At 45.0% G+C, this 22559-nt stretch overlaps 1 protein-coding gene across 2 annotated transcripts in view; it reads right to left on the bottom strand.

Moving 5' to 3' along the window:
• Window positions 1-2087: 2087 nt before the first annotated feature.
• The window catches only part of LOC110505940 (probable N-acetyltransferase camello), a 669337-nt gene continuing 648865 nt past the window's right edge, over window positions 2088-22559 (bottom strand). Inside the window, exons 1-3 of one of the 2 annotated variants that reach the window (XM_036963124.1) lie at window positions 21847-21959; window positions 17632-17778; window positions 2088-3599 (exon numbers count right to left, since the gene is read on the bottom strand). In XM_036963124.1, coding sequence (XP_036819019.1) covers window positions 2904-3572 — 669 coding nt within the window. In that variant the 5' untranslated portion in view covers window positions 3573-3599; window positions 17632-17778; window positions 21847-21959 and the 3' untranslated portion in view covers window positions 2088-2903. Of the gene's footprint in view, window positions 3600-17631; window positions 17779-21846; window positions 21960-22559 lie in introns of those variants that run through there. The other variant, XM_036963125.1, reaches the window with a different exon arrangement.

Here is a 22559-nt window from a genome sequence, read left to right as displayed (position 1 = left end):
TTCTGCACGTGCCCAGTACAGAGGACAGAGTTAACTAGAACTACAGAGCACTTGGCAAGTATTCAGACCTTTTCCACACTTGTTTTATTTACCAAAACATTCTAAAAACCTGTTTTGGCTTTAGCCATTATGGAGTATTGTATGGAGATGGATGAGGATTCGTTTTTATCTCATCCATTTTAGAAAAAGGCTGTTAAGTAACAACATGTGGAAAAAGGGAAAGGGGTCTGAATACTTTCAGAAGGCACTGAATGTCCAGCGTGAGTCTGTGTGTGTGTGTGTGTGTGTCTGTGTGTCTGTGTGTGTGTGCTCGCGAGCGTGTCTGTCTGTGTCCTGTTGTCCTTTCAGTCCTCCCTGCAGTAAGTCCAGTCCTCCTATTTCCCCCCCTGCAGTAAGTCCAGTCCTCCTCCTATTTCCCCCCCTGCAGTAAGTCCAGTCCTCCTATTTCCCCCCCTGCAGTAAGTCCAGTCCTCTTCCTATTTCCCCCCCTGCAGTAAGTCCAGTCCTCCTATTTCCCTCCTTGCAGTAAGTCCAGTCCTTACCCTATTTCCCCCCCTGCAGTAAGTCCAGTCCTCCTATTTCCCCCTCTGCAGTAAGTCCAGTCCTCCTATTTCCCCCCTGCAGTAAGTCCAGTCCTCCTCCTACTTCCCGCCCTGCAGTAAGTCCAGTCCTCCTGTTTCCCTCCCTGCAGTAAGTCCAGTCCTCACCCTATTTCCCCCTCTGCAGTAAGTCCAGTCCTCCTATTTCCCACCCTCCAGTCCAGTCCTCCTATTTCCCTCCCTGCAGTAAGTCCAGACCTTACCCTATTTCCCCCTCTGCAGTAAGTCCAGTCCTTACCCTATTTCCCTCCCTGCAGTAAGTCCAGTCCTCCTCCTATTTCCCCCCCTGCAGTAAGTCCAGTCCTCCTATTTCCCTCCCTGCAGTAAGTCCAGTCCTCACCATATTTCCCTCCCTGCAGTAAGTCCAGTCCTCCTATTTCCCTCCCTGCAGTAAGTCCAGTCCTCCTATTTCCCCCCCTGCAGTAAGTCCAGTCCTCACCATATTTCCCTCCCTGCAGTAAGTCCAGTCCTCCTATTCCCCCCTCTGCAGTAAGTCCAGTCCTCCTATTTCCCCCCTGCAGTAAGTCCAGTCCTCCTCCTATTTCCCCCTCTGCAGTAAGTCCAGTCCTCACTCTATTTCCCTCCCTGCAGTAAGTCCAGTCCTCACCCCATTTCCCTCCCTGCAGTAAGTCCAGTCCTCACCCTATTTTCCCCCCTGCAGTAAGTCCAGTCCTTACCCTATTTCCCCCTGCAGTAAGTCTAGTTCTCCTATTTCCCTCCCTGCAGTAAGTCCAGTACTCCTATTTCCCCCCCTGCAGTAAGTCCAGTCCTTACCCTATTTCCCCCCTGCAGTAAGTCGAGTCCTCCTATTTCCCTCCCTGCAGTAAGTCCAGTCCTCACCCTATTTCCCCCCTGCAGTAAGTCCAGTCCTCCTATTTCCCTCCCTGCAGTAAGTCCAGTCCTCACCCTATTTCCCCCCCTGCAGTAAGTCCAGTCCTCCTATTTCCCCCCCTGCAGTAAGTCCAGTCCTCATATTTCCCTCCCTGCAGTAAGTCCAGTCCTCACCCTATTTCCCCCCTGCAGTAAGTCCAGTCCTTACCCTATTTCCCTCCCTGCAGTAAGTCCAGTCCTTACCCTATTTCCACCCCTGCAGTAAGTCCAGTCCTCCTATTTCCCTCCCTGCAGTAAGTCCAGTCCTCCTATTTCCCCCCCTGCAGTAAGTCCAGACCTCCTCCTATTTCCCCCCCTGCAGTAAGTCCAGTCCTCCTATTTCCCTCCCTGCAGTAAGTCCAGTCCTCCTATTTCCCCCCCTGCAGTAAGTCCAGTCCTCACCATATTTCCCTCCCTGCAGTAAGTCCAGTCCTCCTATTTCCCTCCCTGCAGTAAGTCCAGTCCTCCTATTTCCCCCCCTGCAGTAAGTCCAGTCCTCACCATATTTCCCTCCCTGCAGTAAGTCCAGTCCTCCCTGCAGTAAGTCCAGTCCTCACCCTATTTCCCCCTGTAAGGGATTTCTGCCCGCAGTTCATACACGAGACCACAGAAAACGTATTTGATCAGAGGTTAGTTTGTTTAATAAGGATTGCAACTCCGGAGTAACACACTCAGTTTTCAAGATGGCGTCTTCCCTTTTCATCCCCTACTGAGATTCACCCCGCCCAGGATGATGTCCTTTAACTTGATTACAAAGATGTCTCTGTCTCTGTTGAGCTTTTTGTGTTATTGGCAGTTAGTCTCCCAATCCTTCTTCCCCTTATTGCTATCATGTGCTAGCAGAAGTAAGACTGGACATAGTATCAATAGGAACTGAAAGTAGAGTTTCAACAAAACGGGCATCTTTTGTACCTCTTCATGCACTTATAAATGTCTCTACCATTGATTCTTAATCTCAAGCTAAAGTAAAACATTAATCATTGTACTTTTGTAAATACAGGTGTTCCTATAATGTACAGATATTATAACATTCCTTTCCCCCCTGCAGTAAGTTCTGTCCTCTTCCTATTTCCCCCCTCCAGTCCAGTCCTCCTATTTCCCCCTCTGCAGTAAGTCCAGTCCTCCTATTTCCCTCCCTGCAGTAAGTCCAGTCCTCCTATTTCCCCCCCTGCAGTAAGTTCAGTCCCCCTATTTCCCACGCTCCAGTCCAGTCCTCCTATTTCCCCCCCTGCAGTAAGTCCAGTCCTCCTATTTCCCTTCCTGCAGTAAGTCCAGTCCTCCTATTTCCCCCTCTGCAGTCCAGTCCTCCTATTTCCCCCCCTGCAGTAAGTCCAGTCCTCCTATTTCCCCCCTGCAGTAAGTCAAGTCCTCCTATTTCCCCCCTGCAGTAAGCCGAGTCCTCCTATTTCCTCCCCTGCAGTAAGTCCAGTCCTCCTATTTCCTCCCCTGCAGTAAGTCCAGTTTAAACTCTATCAGAGTAAAGTTGGTGATTTTGGCGATGGGCTCAGGGATGACGAACTCTCTGACCCGTGTGTAGCCCACGTTCTCATACAGCCTCTGTGCATCAGTCTGCACTACAGACGTGTAGAGGACGACCGCAGGGAAGCCCCTCTCTCTACTGAAGTCTGCCACTGTCCTGCTGAGGGCCTTGGCGATGCCCATCCTCCGGTGTGTACGACGTACAGACAACCTCTTCAGCTCCATGCAGCCTGGTTCCCTCTCCGCGGGCAGGCAGGCCACCGTTGCCACCACCCGGCCGTCGCTCTCAGCCACCCAGAAACACGAGTCCTTGTTCTCCAGGTAGGTCTCCTGGATGTGATCGAGGTCCTTCCTCAGGGAGGTGTCGATGTAGCTGTTGAAGAGGTAGCCCACCAGCTGCTTGGCCCCGGCCAGGAGGAGAGTGACCCCTACTACAGGCAGCAGGACGGACTTGGAGCTGGCCAGCAGGGAGCAGAACGTGACCATCAGGATCATCTGGGTCAGGGGCTGTTTGAGGAGGTGCATGAAGGAGGAAGGGACGTGCTCGCTCATCCCCATGGTGAAGATCTCCTTCACGGTCTCCTTGTCATCTTCCTCAAATCTTCGGATAGTGATGCCAGCCATGGCACTGGTGGGTGGCACTGCTCTGCCCTTTAATAGAGAGGACACAGTGAGAGCTGACAGTCTACTCAGTCCAACACTGACAGTCTACTCAGTACAACACTGACAGTCTACTCAGTACAACCTACTGTTCAGTCCAACACTGACAGTCTACTCAGTCCAACGCTGACAGTCTACTCAGTCCAACGCTGACAGTCTACTCAGTCCAACCTACTGTTCAGTCCAACACTGACAGTCTACTCAGTCCAACGCTGACAGTCTACTCAGTCCAACGCTGACAGTCTACTCAGTCCAACCTACTGTTCAGTCCAACACTGACAGTCTACTCAGTCCAACACTGACAGTCTACTCAGTCCAACGCTGACAGTCTACTCAGTCCAACGCTGACAGTCTACTCAGTCCAACGCTGACAGTCTACTCAGTCCAACGCTGACAGTCTACTCAGTCAAACGCTGACAGTCTACTCAGTCCAACACTGACAGTCTACTCAGTCCAACGCTGACAGTCTACTCAGTCCAACGCTGACAGTCTACTCAGTCCAACACTGACAGTCTACTCAGTACAACACTGACAGTCTACTCAGTACAACCTACTGTTCAGTCCAACACTGACAGTCTACTCAGTCCAACACTGACAGTCTACTCAGTCCAACACTGACAGTCTACTCAGTCCAACGCTGACAGTCTACTCAGTACAACACTGACAGTCTACTCAGTACAACCTACTGTTCAGTCCAACGCTGACAGTCTACTCAGTCCAACACTGACAGTCTACTCAGTCCAACGCTGACAGTCTACTCAGTCCAACACTGACAGTCTACTCAGTCCAACGCTGACAGTCTACTCAGTCCAACGCTGATAGTCTACTCAGTCCAACGCTGACAGTCTACTCAGTCCAACGCTGACAGTCTACTCAGTACAACACTGACAGTCTACTCAGTACAACCTACTGTTCAGTCCAACACTGACAGTCTACTCAGTACAACCTACTGTTCAGTCCAACACTGACAGTCTACTCAGTACAACCTACTGTTCAGTCCAACGCTGACAGTCTACTCAGTACAACCTACTGTTCAGTCCAACGCTGACAGTCTCCTCAATACAACCTACTGTTCAGTCCAACACTGACAGTCTACTCAGTACAACGCTGACAGTCTACTCAGTCCAACGCTGACAGTCTACTCAGTCCAACGCTGACAGTCTACTCAGTCCAACGCTGTCAGTCTACTCAGTACAACCTACTGTTCAGTCCAACGCTGACAGTCTACTCAGTCCAACGCTGACAGTCTACTCAGTCCAACGCTGACAGTCTACTCAATACAACCTACCGTTCAGTACAACGCTGACAGTCTACTCAGTCCAACGCTGACAGTCTACTCAGTCCAACACTGACAGTCTACTCAATACAACCTACTGTTCAGTCCAACGCTGACAGTCTACTCAGTCCAACGCTGACAGTCTACTCAGTCCAACACTGACAGTCTACTCAGTCCAACGCTGACAGTCTACTCAGTCCAACGCTGACAGTCTACTCAGTCCAACGCTGACAGTCTACTCAGTCCAACGCTGACAGTCTACTCAGTCCAACGCTGACAGTCTACTCAATACAAACTACTGTTCAGTCCAACGCTGACAGTCTACTCAGTCCAACACTGACAGTCTACTCAGTACAACGCTGACAGTCTACTCAGTCCAACGCTGACAGTCTACTCAGTCCAACACTGACAGTCTACTCAGTCCAACGCTGACAGTCTACTCAGTCCAACGCTGACAGTCTACTCAGTCCAACACTGACAGTCTACTCAGTACAACCTACTGTTCAGTCCAACACTGACAGTCTACTCAGTCCAACACTGACAGTCTACTCAGTCCAACGCTGACAGTCTACTCAGTACAACACTGACAGTCTACTCAGTACAACCTACTGTTCAGTCCAACGCTGACAGTCTACTCAGTCCAACACTGACAGTCTACTCAGTCCAACGCTGACAGTCTACTCAGTCCAACGCTGACAGTCTACTCAGTCCAACGCTGACAGTCTACTCAGTCCAACGCTGATAGTCTACTCAGTCCAACGCTGACAGTCTACTCAGTCCAACGCTGACAGTCTACTCAGTACAACACTGACAGTCTACTCAGTACAACCTACTGTTCAGTCCAACACTGACAGTCTACTCAGTACAACCTACTGTTCAGTCCAACGCTGACAGTCTCCTCAATACAACCTACTGTTCAGTCCAACACTGACAGTCTACTCAGTACAACGCTGACAGTCTACTCAGTCCAACGCTGACAGTCTACTCAGTCCAACACTGACAGTCTACTCAATACAACCTACTGTTCAGTCCAACGCTGACAGTCTACTCAGTCCAACACTGACAGTCTACTCAATACAACCTACTGTTCAGTCCAACGCTGACAGTCTACTCAGTCCAACGCTGACAGTCTACTCAGTCCAACGCTGACAGTCTACTCAGTCCAACGCTGACAGTCTACTCAGTCCAACGCTGACAGTCTACTCAATACAACCTACTGTTCAGTCCAACGCTGACAGTCTACTCAGTCCAACACTGACAGTCTACTCAGTACAACGCTGACAGTCTACTCAGTCCAACGCTGACAGTCTACTCAGTCCAACGCTGACAGTCTACTCAGTCCAACGCTGACAGTCTACTCAGTCCCACGCTGACAGTCTACTCAATACAACCTACTGTTCAGTCCAACGCTGACAGTCTACTCAGTCCAACGCTGACAGTCTACTCAGTCCAACGCTGACAGTCTACTCAGTCCAACGCTGACAGTCTACTCAGTCCAACGCTGACAGTCTACTCAGTCCAACGCTGACAGTCTACTCAATACAACCTACTGTTCAGTCCAACGCTGACAGTCTACTCAGTCCAACACTGACAGTCTACTCAGTACAACGCTGACAGTCTACTCAGTCCAACGCTGACAGTCTACTCAGTCCAACGCTGACAGTCTACTCAGTCCAACGCTGACAGTCTACTCAGTCCAACGCTGACAGTCTACTCAATACAACCTACTGTTCAGTCCAATGCTGACAGTCTACTCAGTCCAACACTGACAGTCTACTCAGTCCAACGCTGACAGTCTACTCAGTCCAACACTGACAGTCTACTCAGTCCAACGCTGACAGTCTACTCAGTCCAACACTGACAGTCTACTCAGTCCAACGCTGACAGTCTACTCAGTCCAACGCTGACAGTCTACTCAGTCCAACGCTGACAGTCTCCTCAATACAACCTACCGTTCAGTCCAACGCTGACAGTCTACTCAGTCCAACGCTGACAGTCTACTCAGTCCAACACTGACAGTCTACTCAGTCCAACGCTGACAGTCTACTCAGTCCAACGCTGACAGTCTACTCAGTCCAACGCTGACAGTCTCCTCAATACAACCTACCGTTCAGTCCAACGCTGACAGTCTACTCAGTCCAACGCTGACAGTCTACTCAGTCCAACGCTGACAGTCTACTCAGTCCAACACTGACAGTCTACTCAGTCCAACGCTGACAGTCTACTCAGTCCAACGCTGACAGTCTACTCAGTCCAACACTGACAGTCTACTCAGTCCAACGCTGACAGTCTACTCAGTCCAACACTGACAGTCTACTCAGTCCAACACTGACAGTCTACTCAGTCCAACGCTGACAGTCTACTCAGTCCAACGCTGACAGTCTACTCAGTCCAACGCTGACAGTCTCCTCAATACAACCTACCGTTCAGTCCAACGCTGACAGTCTACTCAGTCCAACGCTGACAGTCTACTCAGTCCAACACTGACAGTCTACTCAGTCCAACGCTGACAGTCTACTCAGTCCAACGCTGACAGTCTACTCAGTCCAACACTGACAGTCTACTCAATACAACCTACTGTTCAGTCCAACGCTGACAGTCTACTCAGTCCAACACTGACAGTCTACTCAGTACAACGCTGACAGTCTACTCAGTCCAACGCTGACAGTCTACTCAGTCCAACGCTGACAGTCTACTCAGTCCAACGCTGACAGTCTACTCAGTCCAACGCTGACAGTCTACTCAATACAACCTACTGTTCAGTCCAATGCTGACAGTCTACTCAGTCCAACACTGACAGTCTACTCAGTCCAACGCTGACAGTCTACTCAGTCCAACACTGACAGTCTACTCAGTCCAACGCTGACAGTCTACTCAGTCCAACACTGACAGTCTACTCAGTCCAACGCTGACAGTCTACTCAGTCCAACGCTGACAGTCTACTCAGTCCAACGCTGACAGTCTCCTCAATACAACCTACCGTTCAGTCCAACGCTGACAGTCTACTCAGTCCAACGCTGACAGTCTACTCAGTCCAACACTGACAGTCTACTCAGTCCAACGCTGACAGTCTACTCAGTCCAACGCTGACAGTCTACTCAGTCCAACGCTGACAGTCTCCTCAATACAACCTACCGTTCAGTCCAACGCTGACAGTCTACTCAGTCCAACGCTGACAGTCTACTCAGTCCAACGCTGACAGTCTACTCAGTCCAACACTGACAGTCTACTCAGTCCAACGCTGACAGTCTACTCAGTCCAACGCTGACAGTCTACTCAGTCCAACACTGACAGTCTACTCAGTCCAACGCTGACAGTCTACTCAGTCCAACACTGACAGTCTACTCAGTCCAACACTGACAGTCTACTCAGTCCAACGCTGACAGTCTACTCAGTCCAACGCTGACAGTCTACTCAGTCCAACGCTGACAGTCTCCTCAATACAACCTACCGTTCAGTCCAACGCTGACAGTCTACTCAGTCCAACGCTGACAGTCTACTCAGTCCAACACTGACAGTCTACTCAGTCCAACGCTGACAGTCTACTCAGTCCAACGCTGACAGTCTACTCAGTCCAACACTGACAGTCTACTCAGTCCAACGCTGACAGTCTACTCAGTCCAACGCTGACAGTCTACTCAGTCCAACGCTGACAGTCTCCTCAATACAACCTACCGTTCAGTCCAACGCTGACAGTCTACTCAGTCCAACGCTGACAGTCTACTCAGTCCAACGCTGACAGTCTACTCAGTCCAACGCTGACAGTCTACTCAGTCCAACGCTGACAGTCTACTCAGTCCAACGCTGACAGTCTACTCAGTCCAACCTAACTTTCAGTCCAACGCTGACAGTCTACTCAGTCCAACGCTGACAGTCTACTCAGTCCAACACTGACAGTCTACTCAGTCCAACGCTGACAGTCTACTCAGTCCAACACTGACAGTCTACTCAGTCCAACGCTGACAGTCTACTCAGTCCAACACTGACAGTCTACTCAGTCCAATGCTGACAGTCTACTCAGTCCAACGCTGACAGTCTACTCAGTCCAACGCTGACAGTCTACTCAGTCCAACGCTGACAGTCTACTCAGTCCAACGCTGACAGTCTACTCAGTCCGATGCTGACAGTCTACTCAGTCCAACGCTGACAGTCTACTCAGTACAACCTACCGTTCAGTCCAACGCTGACAGTCTACTCAATACAACCTACCGTCCAGTCCAACGCTGACAGTCTACTCAGTCCAACGCTGACAGTCTACTCAGTCCAACGCTGACAGTCTCCTCAATACAACCTACCGTTCAGTCCAACGCTGACAGTCTACTCAGTCCAACGCTGACAGTCTACTCAGTCCAACGCTGACAGTCTACTCAGTCCAACACTGACAGTCTACTCAGTCCAACGCTGACAGTCTACTCAGTCCAACGCTGACAGTCTACTCAGTCCAACACTGACAGTCTACTCAGTCCAACGCTGACAGTCTACTCAGTCCAACACTGACAGTCTACTCAGTCCAACACTGACAGTCTACTCAGTCCAACGCTGACAGTCTACTCAGTCCAACGCTGACAGTCTACTCAGTCCAACGCTGACAGTCTCCTCAATACAACCTACCGTTCAGTCCAACGCTGACAGTCTACTCAGTCCAACGCTGACAGTCTACTCAGTCCAACACTGACAGTCTACTCAGTCCAACGCTGACAGTCTACTCAGTCCAACGCTGACAGTCTACTCAGTCCAACGCTGACAGTCTACTCAGTCCAACGCTGACAGTCTACTCAGTCCAACACTGACAGTCTACTCAGTCCAACGCTGACAGTCTACTCAGTCCAACGCTGACAGTCTACTCAGTCCAACGCTGACAGTCTCCTCAATACAACCTACCGTTCAGTCCAACGCTGACAGTCTACTCAGTCCAACGCTGACAGTCTACTCAGTCCAACGCTGACAGTCTACTCAGTCCAACGCTGACAGTCTACTCAGTCCAACGCTGACAGTCTACTCAGTCCAACGCTGACAGTCTACTCAGTCCAACGCTGACAGTCTACTCAGTCCAACCTACCTTTCAGTCCAACGCTGACAGTCTACTCAGTCCAACGCTGACAGTCTACTCAGTCCAACACTGACAGTCTACTCAGTCCAACGCTGACAGTCTACTCAGTCCAACACTGACAGTCTACTCAGTCCAACGCTGACAGTCTACTCAGTCCAACACTGACAGTCTACTCAGTCCAATGCTGACAGTCTACTCAGTCCAACGCTGACAGTCTACTCAGTCCAACGCTGACAGTCTACTCAGTCCAACGCTGACAGTCTACTCAGTCCAACGCTGACAGTCTACTCAGTCCGATGCTGACAGTCTACTCAGTCCAACGCTGACAGTCTACTCAGTACAACCTACCGTTCAGTCCAACGCTGACAGTCTACTCAATACAACCTACCGTCCAGTCCAACGCTGACAGTCTACTCAGTCCAACGCTGACAGTCTACTCAGTCCAACGCTGACAGTCTACTCAGTCCAACGCTGACAGTCTACTCAGTCCAACGCTGACAGTCTACTCAGTCCAATGCTGACAGTCTACTCAGTCCAATGCTGACAGTCTCCTCAATACAACCTACTGTTCAGTCCAACGCTGACAGTCTACTCAGTCCAACACTGACAGTCTACTCAGTCCAACGCTGACAGTCTACTCAGTCCAACGCTGACAGTCTACTCAGTACAACCTACCGTTCAGTACAACGCTGACAGTCTACTCAGTACAACCTACCGTTCAGTACAACGCTGACAGTCTACTCAGTACAACCTACCGTTCAGTACAACGCTGACAGTCTACTCAGTCCAACGCTGACAGTCTACTCAGTCCAACGCTGACAGTCTACTCAGTCCAACACTGACAGTCTACTCAGTACAACCTACCGTTCAGTACAACGCTGATAGTCTACTCAATACAACGCTGACAGTCTACTCAGTCCAACACTGACAGTCTACTCAGTCCAACGCTGACAGTCTACTCAGTCCAACACTGACAGTCTACTCAGTCCAACACTGACAGTCTACTCAGTCCAACACTGACAGTCTACTCAGTCCAACCTACCGTTCAGTCCAACAGACAAACATAGTCATAAACTTGAGTCTACTCTGTACTTTGTAATTATGAATCCATATCCTGCCAAGGCAGCAGCTACCCTTCCTGGGGTTTATTATGGATCCCCATTAGTTCCTGCCAAGGCAGCAGCTACTCTTCCTGGGGTTTATTATAGATCCCCATTAGTTCCTGCCAAGGTAGCAGCTACTCTTCCTGGGGTTTATTATGGATCCCCATTAGTTCCTGTCAAGGCAGCAGCTACTCTTCCTGGGGTTTATTATGGATCCCCATTAGTTCCTGCCAAGGTAGCAGCTACTCTTCCTGGGGTTTATTATGGATCCCCATTAGTTCCTGCCAAGGCAGCAGCTACTCTTCCTGGGGTTTATTATGGATCCCCATTAGTTCCTGCCAAGGTAGCAGCTACTCTTCCTGGGGTTTATTATGGATCCCCATTAGTTCCTGCCAAGGTAGCAGCTACTCTTCCTGGGGTTTATTATGGATCCCCATTAGTTCCTGCCAAGGCAGCAGCTACTCTTCCTGGGGTTTATTATGGATCCCCATTAGTTCCTGCCAAGGCAGCAGCTACCTTCCTGGGGTCTAGCAAAATTAAGGCAGTTTATACCATTTGAAAATCATTACAATACAATAAGTAATTATTTTGTGGCACCTGACCACACGACTGAACAGTTGTCCAGGTGTGACAAAACTAGGGCCTGTAGGACCTGCCTTGTTGATAGTGTTGTTAAGAAGGTAGAAACTAGATCCTGTAGGACCTGCCTTATTGATAGTGCTGTTAAGAAGGTAGAAACTAGGGCCTGTAGGACCTGCCTTGTTGATAGTGTTGTTAAAAAGGTAGAAACTAGGGCCTGTAGTACCTGCCTTGTTGATAGTGCTGTTAAGAAGGTAGAAACTAGGGCCTGTAGGACCTGCCTTCTTGATAGTGTTGTTTAGAAGGTAGAAACTAGGGCCTGTAGGACCTGCCTTGTTGATAGTGTTGTTAAGAAGGTAGAAACTAGGGCCTGTAGGACCTGCCTTGTTGATAGTGTTGTTAAGAAGGTAGAAACTAGGGCCTGTAGGACCTGCCTTGTTGATAGTGTTGTTAAGAAGGTAGAAACTAGGGCCTGTAGGACCTGCCTTGATGATAGTGTTGTTAAGAAGGTAGAAACTAGGGCCTGTAGGACCTGCCTTGTTGATAGTGTTGTTAAGAAGGTAGAAACTAGGGCCTGTAGGACCTGCCTTGTTGATAGTGCTGTTAAAAAGGTAGAAACTAGGGCCTGTAGGACCTGCCTTGTTGATAGTGTTGTTAAGAAGGTAGAAACTAGGGCCTGTAGTACCTGCCTTGTTGATAGTGTTGTTTAGAAGGTAGAAACTAGGGCCTGTAGGACCTGCCTTGTTGATAGTGTTGTTAAGAAGGTAGAAACTAGGGCCTGTAGGACCTGCCTTGTTGATAGTGTTGTTAAGAAGGTAGAAACTAGGGCCTGTAGGACCTGCCTTGTTGATAGTGTTGTTAAGAAGGTAGAAACTAGGGCCTGTAGGACCTGCCTTGTTGATAGTGTTGTTAAGAAGGTAGAAACTAGGGCCTGTAAGACCTGCCTTGTTGATAGTGTTGTTAAGAAGGTAGAAACTAGGGCCTGTAGGACCTGCCTTGTTGATAGTGTTGTTAAGAAGGTAGAAACTAGAGCCTGTAGGACCTGCCTTGTTGATAGTGTTGTTAAGAAGGTAGAAACTAGGGCCTGTAGGACCTGCCTTGTTGATAGTGTTGTTAAGAAGGTAGAAACTAGGGCCTGTAGGACCTGCCTTGTTGATAGTGTTGTTAAGAAGGTAGAAACTAGGGCCTGTAGGACCTGCCTTGTTGATAGTGTTGTTAAGAAGGTAGAAACTAGGGCCTGTAGGACCTACCTTGTTGATAGTTCTGTTAAGAAGGTAGAAACTAGGGCCTGTAGGACCTGCCTTGTTGATAGTCCTGTTAAGAAGGTAGAAACTAGGGCCTGTAGGACCTGCCTTGTTGATAGTGTTGTTAAGAAGGTAGAAACTAGGGCCTGTAGGACCTGCCTTGTTGATAGTGTTGTTAAGAAGGTAGAAACTAGGGCCTGTAGGACCTGCCTTGTTGATAGTGTTGTTAAGAAGGTAGAAACTAGGGCCAGTAGGACCTGCCTTGTTCATAGTGTTGTTAAGAAGGTAGAAACTAGGGCCAGTAGGACCTGCCTTGTTGATAGTGTTGTTAAGAAGGTAGAAACTAGGGCCTGTAGGACCTGCCTTGTTGATAGTGTTGTTAAGAAGGTAGAAACTAGGGCCTGTAGGACCTGCCTTGTTGATAGTGTTGTTAAGAAGGTAGAAACTAGGACCTGTAGGACCTGCCTTGTTGATAGTGTTGTTAAGAAGGTAGAAACTAGGGCCTGTAGGACCTGCCTTGTTGATAGTGTTGTTAAGAAGGTAGAAACTAGGGCCTGTAGGACCTGCCTTGTTGATAGTGTTGTTAAGAAGGTAGAAACTAGGGCCTGTAGGACCTGCCTTGTTGATAGTGTTGTTAAGAAGGTAGAAACTAGGGCCTGTAGGACCTGCCTTGTTGATAGTGCTGTTAAGAAGGTAGAGCAGCGCTTTATTATAGACAGACTTCTCCCCATCTTAGCTACTGTTGTATCAATATGTTTTGACCATGACAGTTTACAATGCAGGGTTACTCCATGCAGTTTAGTCACCTCAACTTGCTCAATTTCTACATTATTCACTACAATGTTTAGTTGAGGTTTAGAGTTTAGTGAATGTTTTACACAGTCACTCGTCTCAGGGCACAAGTCTCCCCTTCTCCAAACATCTTGTATTGAATCAAAATCCCCTAACTAGTCATTGTTATTCAATTTAGTAATTTCCTGTCTACTTGGCTGAGGCCATGGGGTCGTTTTAGGCTCTGCTTTGCTGAGGCCATAGGGTCGTTTTAGTCTGCCTACTTGGCTGAGGCCATAGGGACGTTTTAGTCTGCCCACTTGGCTGAGGCCATAGGGTCGTTTTAGTCTGCCTACTTGGCTGATTCCATGGGGTCTTTTAAGTCTGCCTACTTGGCTGAGTCCACAGGGTCGTTTTAGTCTGCCTACTTGGCGTTTGTTAAGTCGGGCAACTTTACCTGTCCTTATTATTCCATTGCTGATGACGTCTGTCGTTATTGCCGGGTTCAAGTGCTAGTCGGGAACTAGGAAACTTCAACCAGTTAGCCAAGTCAAACATTTCAGAGTTTCCTAGTTCTGACTAGCACATGAACGCGGCGGCATTGGTCGTGATCCAAGCCCATGCTTCTTTTGATATTATTTATGCTCTCCCCAGGCATGTTTACCAAGCAACAGATCATTAGAAAAACAAAATGACATGTAGATAGTTTATTTTGATTGTATAAATGTTGTGACAAGTGTCAGGAGAGAAGCTTTGCTCCTCTCTAAAGTGAACCACTATATGGTGAACAGTGAGTTCTCCTTACGTTCATCTGAATGTGTCTGTGGTAAAGGCAGGCAGTAGCCATGCGTTAGGCTATTTATTAACCCATTTCATTGATCATTGAATAGGACAACGTAAGTGTATCGTGTGCATTTTCATCTGCCAGGTTGTTTACCTCTGAACAATGTGAATGACTGACGGAACCATAACAAGTGTACTGAGTGATAGAGCAGTAGACATAACCATGTGCTCTGAGAATGGCCATCATATTTACAATGTTTATCATTGAAAGAATGTAGCCAACTACATTTCCTAATGTTTATTTTAAAAGTTAATCTTGCATTTTAACTTTCTACTGGAAAAAACTAAAAAGAGGAGAAAAGTAGCATCAGTCAGACCGCTGACTGGTGACCCAATGAACAGATACAATATATATTCATCCCAGTGGAAAAGTGCAACCAAGGCACGAAATCACTTATTTTCCATGATTTGGAGCAGAATATACAATAACAAGCTATTTAGATCTGCAGGAAGGTCTTTTTCTGTGTTTTATCTAAAAATCCTGCATTAACGAGTCCTGCATTAACGAGTCCTGCATTAACGAGTCCTGCATTAACGAATCCTGCATTAACGAATCCTGCATTAACGAATCCTGCATTAACGAGTCCTGCATTAACGAGTCCTGCATTAACGAGTCCTGCATTAACGAGTCCTGCATTAACGAGTCCTGCATTAACGAGTCCTGCATTAACGAGTCCTGCATTAACGAATCCTGCATTAACAAATCCTGCATTAACGAGTCCTGCATTAACGAGGCCTGCATTAACGAGTCCTGCATTAACGAATCCTGCATTAACGAGTCCTGCATTAACGAGTCCTGCATTAACGAGTCCTGCATTAACGAGTCCTGCATTAACGAATCCTGCATTAACGAATCCTGCATTAACGAGTCCTGCATTAACGAGTCCTGCATTAACGAGTCCTGCATTAACGAGTCCTGCATTAACGAGTCCTGCATTAACGAGTCCTGCATTAACGAGTCCTGCATTAACGAGTCCTGCATTAACGAATCCTGCATTAACAAATCCTGCATTAACGAGTCCTGCATTAACGAGGCCTGCATTAACGAGTCCTGCATTAACGAATCCTGCATTAACGAGTCCTGCATTAACGAGTCCTGCATTAACGAGTCCTGCATTAACGAGTCCTGCATTAACGAATCCTGCATTAACGAATCCTGCATTAACGAGTCCTGCATTAACAAATCCTGCATTAACAAATCCTGCATTAACAAATCCTGCATTAACGAGTCCTGCATTAACGAGTCCTGCATTAACGAGTCCTGCATTAACGAGTCCTGCATTAACGAGTCCTGCATTAACGAGTCCTGCATTAACGAATCCTGCATTAACAAATCCTGCATTAACGAGTCCTGCATTAACGAGGCCTGCATTAACGAGGCCTGCATTAACGAGTCCTGCATTAACGAGTCCTGCATTAACGAATCCTGCATTAACGAGTCCTGCATTAACGAGTCCTGCATTAACGAATCCTGCATTAACAAATCCTGCATTAACGAGTCCTGCATTAACGAATCCTGCATTAACGAATCCTGCATTAACGAATCCTGCATTAACGAATCCTGCATTAACGAGTCCTGCATTAACGAATCCTGCATTAACGAGTCCTGCATTAACGAATCCTGCATTAACGAATCCTGCATTAACGAGTCCTGCATTAACAAATCCTGCATTAACGAGTCCTGCATTAACGAGTCCTGCATTAACGAGTCCTGCATTAACGAGTCCTGCATTAACGAGTCCTGCATTAACGAGTCCTGCATTAACGAATCCTGCATTAACGAGTCCTGCATTAACGAGTCCTGCATTAACGAGTCCTGCATTAACGAATCCTGCATTAACGAATCCTGAATTAATGAATCCTGCATTAACGAATCCTGCATTAACGAGTCCTGCATTAACGAGTCCTGCATTAACGAGTCCTGCATTAACGAGTCCTGCATTAACAAATCCTGCATTAACGAGTCCTGCATTAACAAATCCTGCATTAACGAGTCCTGCATTAACGAATCCTGCATTAACGAGTCCTGCATTAACGCAACCTGCATTAACGCAACCTGCATTAACGAATCCTGCATTAACGCGACCTCTGTAGGGTTAGGGTTAGGGGTTAGGGTTAGAGTGAAGGAAACATAGTGAAGGAAACAGAGTAAAGTGAGAAAACAGAGTGAAGTGAGAAAACAGAGTGAAGGAAACAGAGTGAAGTGAGAAAACAGAGTGAAGGAAACAGAGTGAAGGAAACAGAGTGAAGGAAACAGAGTGAAGGAAACAGAGTGATGTGAGAAAACAGAGTGAAGGAAACAGACTGAAGGAAACAGACTGAAGGAAACAGACTGAAGTGAGAAAACAGAGTGAAGAAAACAGAGTGAAGGAAACAGAGTGAAGGAAACAGAATGAAGTGAGAAAACAGAGTGAAGAAAACAGAGTGAAGGAAACAGAGTGAAGGAAACAGAATGAAGTGAGAAAACAGAGTGAAGGAAACAGAATGAAGGAAACCGAGTGAAGGAAACAGAGTGAAGGAAACAGAGTGAAGTGAGGAAACAGAGTGATGGAAACAGAGTGAAGGAAACAGAGTGATGTGAGAAAACAGAGTGAAGGAAACAGAGTGAAGGAAACATAGTGAAGGAAACAGAGTAAAGGAAACAGAGGGCGTGGGCAAACAGAATAAAGAAAACAGAGTGAAGGAAACAGAGTGAAGTGAGAAAACAGAGTGAAGGAAGCAGAGTAAAGTGAGAAAACAGAGTGATGGCCTCTATTAAAAAGAGGAGGATCCCATCAGCTTTCTATAGGCTAGGTCTACTATATTTATTTCACAACTTTCCTAATATTATGCAAATATTAAGTACATTGTTTATCTTTACATAGCGTGAAGAAACAGTCTAATAGTTCATTAGCATTTTAAGCGAAACATTCTGATCTGTTGCGTCAGCCACATTGCGTAAAAAAAAAAAACGATTTTGATGCTAGTGGTTGTATTAATTTGGGATCTATCGCATCTCACAACTGTCCCAGACTATGATTGGAATATATTTTTCCTACTATGGGGAAAGGAGATTGACAAGATTGGCTAGTGCTTTCGCTGTTCGTTAGACCTACTCATCTTGTTGGCTGACGAAAAGTAAAATGTGGACAGTTCTTCCAATAGCTTCAATATGCACCTCGGAATTGGATGAGGATGGGCACAGTTGCGTCCCCGATGTGTCCGTCTTCACTTGCAGCCTGTGAGAAAGACCCGATCACGTGATGGAGAGCCGTGTGAGTGAGACGAGAGGTTCTTCGGAGCAGGCAGCACTCAGGGAGAAGGGCTGCAAAAAGGTATGGATATTTTAGGGTGCATCGTGGTCACACAAACGGGATCCCGCTGGGAAATCCGAGACATTATCAAGTGCTTCTCAAAAAAAAAAAAACAATGCAGAGCTCATGCATTTCAAGCAACTTTTTTTTCCAAATCATCATTAGAGTCCCATCATGCAGCCTTACAATGTATTAAACACCAAAACATACAGGCCAACGTTTGTAGAACAACTAAAGTTACATTAATGACTCTAAATTAAGCATCTAGGAGGACCTGTTTCTTTGTTGACCAAACAACACAGAATAGCAGTATGTGCGTTTTACAGCTTTGTTCAATTGTATTTTTCATACCATAAAATAATATCAAATAATGCCACGGAATACTAAGCAAATCTTGTCTGTTAAATTAACTAGTGTAGCCCACAGCCAGATCAGGACCTAACATAAGGACAACTCAGAGTAAACTATTCTGTTCTTCTGAAATAGACTACATTTTCTTCATATCATGTTTCTTTAGACCTGTCTAAAATAAATCATGGATTTATTGTGAAGGTGTAGGATATATTACATGGATTTATTGTGATGGTGTAGGATATATTACATGGATTTATTGTGAAGGTGTAGGATATATTACATGGATTTATTGTGAAGGTGTAGACTATATTACATGGATTTATTGTGAAGGTGTAGGCTATATTACATGGATTTATTGTGAAGGTGTAGACTATATTACATGGATTTATTGTGAAGGTGTAGACTATATTACATGGATTTATTGTGAAGGTGTAGGCTATATTACATGGATTTATTGTGAAGGTGTAGACTATATTACATGGATTTATTGTGAAGGTGTAGACTATATTACATGGATTTATTGTGAAGGTGTAGGCTATATTACATGGATTTATTGTGAAGGTGTAGACTATATTACATGGATTTATTGTGATGGTGTAGACTATATTACATGGATTTATTGTGAAGGTGTAGGATATATTACATGGATTTATTGTGAAGGTGTAGGATATATTACATGGATTTATTGTGAAGGTGTAGGATATATTACATGGATTTATTGTGAAGGTGTAGACTATATTACATGGATTTATTGTGAAGGTGTAGACTATATTACATGGATTTATTGTGATGGTGTAGACTATATTACATGGATTTATTGTGATGGTGTAGACTATATTACATGGATTTATTGTGAAGGTGTAGGATATATTACATGGATTTATTGTGAAGGTGTAGACTATATTACATGGATTTATTGTGAAGGTGTAGGATATATTACATGGATTTATTGTGAAGGTGTAGAATATATTACATGGATTTATTGTGAAGGTGTAGACTATATTACATGGATTTATTGTGAAGGTGTAGACTATATTACATGGATTTATTGTGAAGGTGTAGGATATATTACATGGATTTATTGTGAAGGTGTAGACTATATTACATGGATTTATTGTGAAGGTGTAGACTATATTACATGGATTTATTGTGAAGGTGTAGACTATATTACATGGATTTATTGTGAAGGTGTAGGATATATTACATGGATTTATTGTGATGGTGTAGACTATATTACATGGATTTATTGTGATGGTGTAGACTATATTACATGGATTTATTGTGATGGTGTAGACTATATTACATGGATTTATTGTGAAGGTGTAGACTATATTACATGGATTTATTGTGAAGGTGTAGACTATATTACATGGATTTATTGTGATGGTGTAGACTATATTACATGGATTTATTGTGAAGGTGTAGACTATATTACATGGATTTATTGTGATGGTGTAGACTATATTACATGGATTTATTGTGAAGGTGTAGGATATATTACATGGATTTATTGTGATGGTGTAGACTATATTACATGGATTTATTGTGAAGGTGTAGACTATATTACATGGATTTATTGTGATGGTGTAGACTATATTACATGGATTTATTGTGAAGGTGTAGACTATATTACATGGATTTATTGTGACGGTGTAGGTAGACTATATTACATGGATTTATTGTGATGGTGTAGGTAGACTATATTACATGGATTTATTGTGATGGTGTAGGTAGACTATATTACATGGATTTATTGTGAAGGTGTAGACTATATTACATGGATTTATTGTGAAGGTGTAGACTATATTACATGGATTTATTGTGATGGTGTAGACTATATTACATGGATTTATTGTGATGGTGTAGACTATATTACATGGATTTATTGTGACGGTGTAGGTAGACTATATTACATGGATTTATTGTGAAGGTGTAGACTATATTACATGGATTTATTGTGATGGTGTAGACTATATTACATGGATTTATTGTGATGGTGTAGGTAGACTATATTACATGGATTTATTGTGAAGGTGTAGGATATATTACATGGATTTATTGTGATGGTGTAGACTATATTACATGGATTTATTGTGATGGTGTAGACTATATTACATGGATTTATTGTGAAGGTGTAGGATATATTACATGGATTTATTGTGATGGTGTAGGTAGACTATATTACATGGATTTATTGTGAAGGTGTAGACTATATTACATGGATTTATTGTGATGGTGTAGACTATATTACATGGATTTATTGTGATGGTGTAGACTATATTACATGGATTTATTGTGATGGTGTAGACTATATTACATGGATTTATTGTGAAGGTGTAGACTATATTACATGGATTTATTGTGAAGGTGTAGACTATATTACATGGATTTATTGGACTTTTATCAAATGTAGATGTTCCAAAGGTCTGCTCAGTGACTTGTAGGCTGTGTTGAAGCCAGGAGACACTAAATGTGTTCGTGTTAATTAACGGTCAATTACCGTGAGACCAACAGTTATTTGCTTGACAATCACCCGCTGACGAAATTTCGTGACCCCCACAGCCCTCTCGCCTCACCTGAATGTCACCTGACTGCATTGCCTGGAAACCAAACTCAGGCGGAAATTAGGATTTGATTTGTATTGTTTATTTCACCTTTATTTAACCACCTTTGTTTAACCACTGACCAAGATAAAGCAAAGCAGTACAACACAAACAACAACAGAGTTACACATGGAGTAAACAAACGTACAGTCAATAACACAGTAGAAAAATATATACACAGTGTGTGCAAATGGAGTAAGGAGGTAAGGCAATAAATAGGTCAATAGTGGCGAAATATTTATAATTTAGCAATTAACACTGGAGTGATAGATGTGCAAGTAGAAATACTTGATCAGGAAAGTTTCCTCTCATGACCTCTACAGGCCGCCAGATTTTTTTATAAAATTATATTTGAACTTTCTTTACCGGTTTGTCCATGTGGTTGGTCCTTTTGGCAGTAGAAATGTGAGACAATATATCCACAGGAATATATAATCATGTCCAATTTTTTTAAGCGCTGGAAGAGCATTCATATTTCTACCTGAAGCACGTACACAACCGTGTAAACACGTGCACGCATACCGTTCCTTACCGAGCTGCTGCTGTGTTTTCATCTTCGGCTCGAGCTAATGTGATATACATCTGAACACTGCACCAGCGCTGTGAAAACTGATGCAAGTACACTTTCCTGTGGATATATTGTCTCACATTCCTACCGACAAAAAAGGACCAACCGTACGGAAAACTGGTCAAGTACGTTAAAATATATAATTGTATTTAACATTTTGGCTTATAGAGAAAACGGTCCTTATTCAAACGCTCATCTCTGACAGAGTTCAGTTTCGGGTCCCAGACAACTGACCACAGTGTCAATGCCCTATATTTCAGTAATCCAATTAATACGACATCTAAACCTGATCTTCCCTAGCTATTTGATACCTAGCTATATTAGTTATTCGTTTCTATCGATTAGCAAATAGCACGTAACTCTACTGGAAAACTAAACCTAGCTATTTACTCCGAATGGTTACCTAGCTAGATAGCAAGTTATATTTTTTATCTAACCGTTATTTAACTAGGCCGATAGTCAGATCATATATATTTGCATTCCATCAAAAAACGTGTATGATTCATCTTTCAGCTGTAATGGAAACGATTTGTAGGAGAAGAAAAAAAACCCACCTGATTTTGATACGTCTCTGAGAAATATAAATCCTGTTGGAGAGGAACAATTATCGGTTCTGTTGATTGTGGTTCTGACGTCCGCATTCACTGACATAGGAGGGGTTTAGGGTGTGTCTTGTTTCCCATTGGCTGACAGGAACATCCATCCATTCATTCATTCGCTCCATCCTACTCTTCATTCTGCAGTTTATTGGCACCATTATAAAAAGGATGAAGAAACGCTGTTATAGAAACACATGGCCAGTTTATGTGGAAAGATCAAACAAGGCGGCAGCTAAACAAGTGAAATATATTGCTATCTTGTTATCTTGCTATGCTAAATTCATAGGATTCCGTGTGGCTCGGATGGTATAGCATTGAGGCTTGCAACGCAAGGGTTGTGGTTTCGGGACCAGCACTCGAATGTCTGCATTGTGTCCCGCAACCCCCTCTTTTTACGCTTCTGCTACTCTCTGTTCATCATATATGCATAGTCACTTTAACCATATCTACATGTACATACTACCTCAATCAGCCTGACTAACCGGTGTCTGTATGTAGCCTTGCTACTGTATATATCCTCTCTACTGTATATAGCCTCTCTACTGTATATAACCTCTCTACTGTATATAGCCTCTCTACTGTATATAGCCTCTCTACTGTATATAACCTCTCTACTGTATATAACCTCTACTGTATATAGCCTCTCTACTGTATATAGCCTCTCTACT

The sequence above is a fragment of the Oncorhynchus mykiss genome, chromosome 25 (assembly GCF_013265735.2).
Source record: "Oncorhynchus mykiss isolate Arlee chromosome 25, USDA_OmykA_1.1, whole genome shotgun sequence".
Lineage (NCBI taxonomy): Eukaryota > Metazoa > Chordata > Actinopteri > Salmoniformes > Salmonidae > Oncorhynchus > Oncorhynchus mykiss.
The sequence above is the reverse complement of the archived record's forward strand: the minus strand, read 5'-3'. Positions and strand labels throughout refer to the sequence as shown.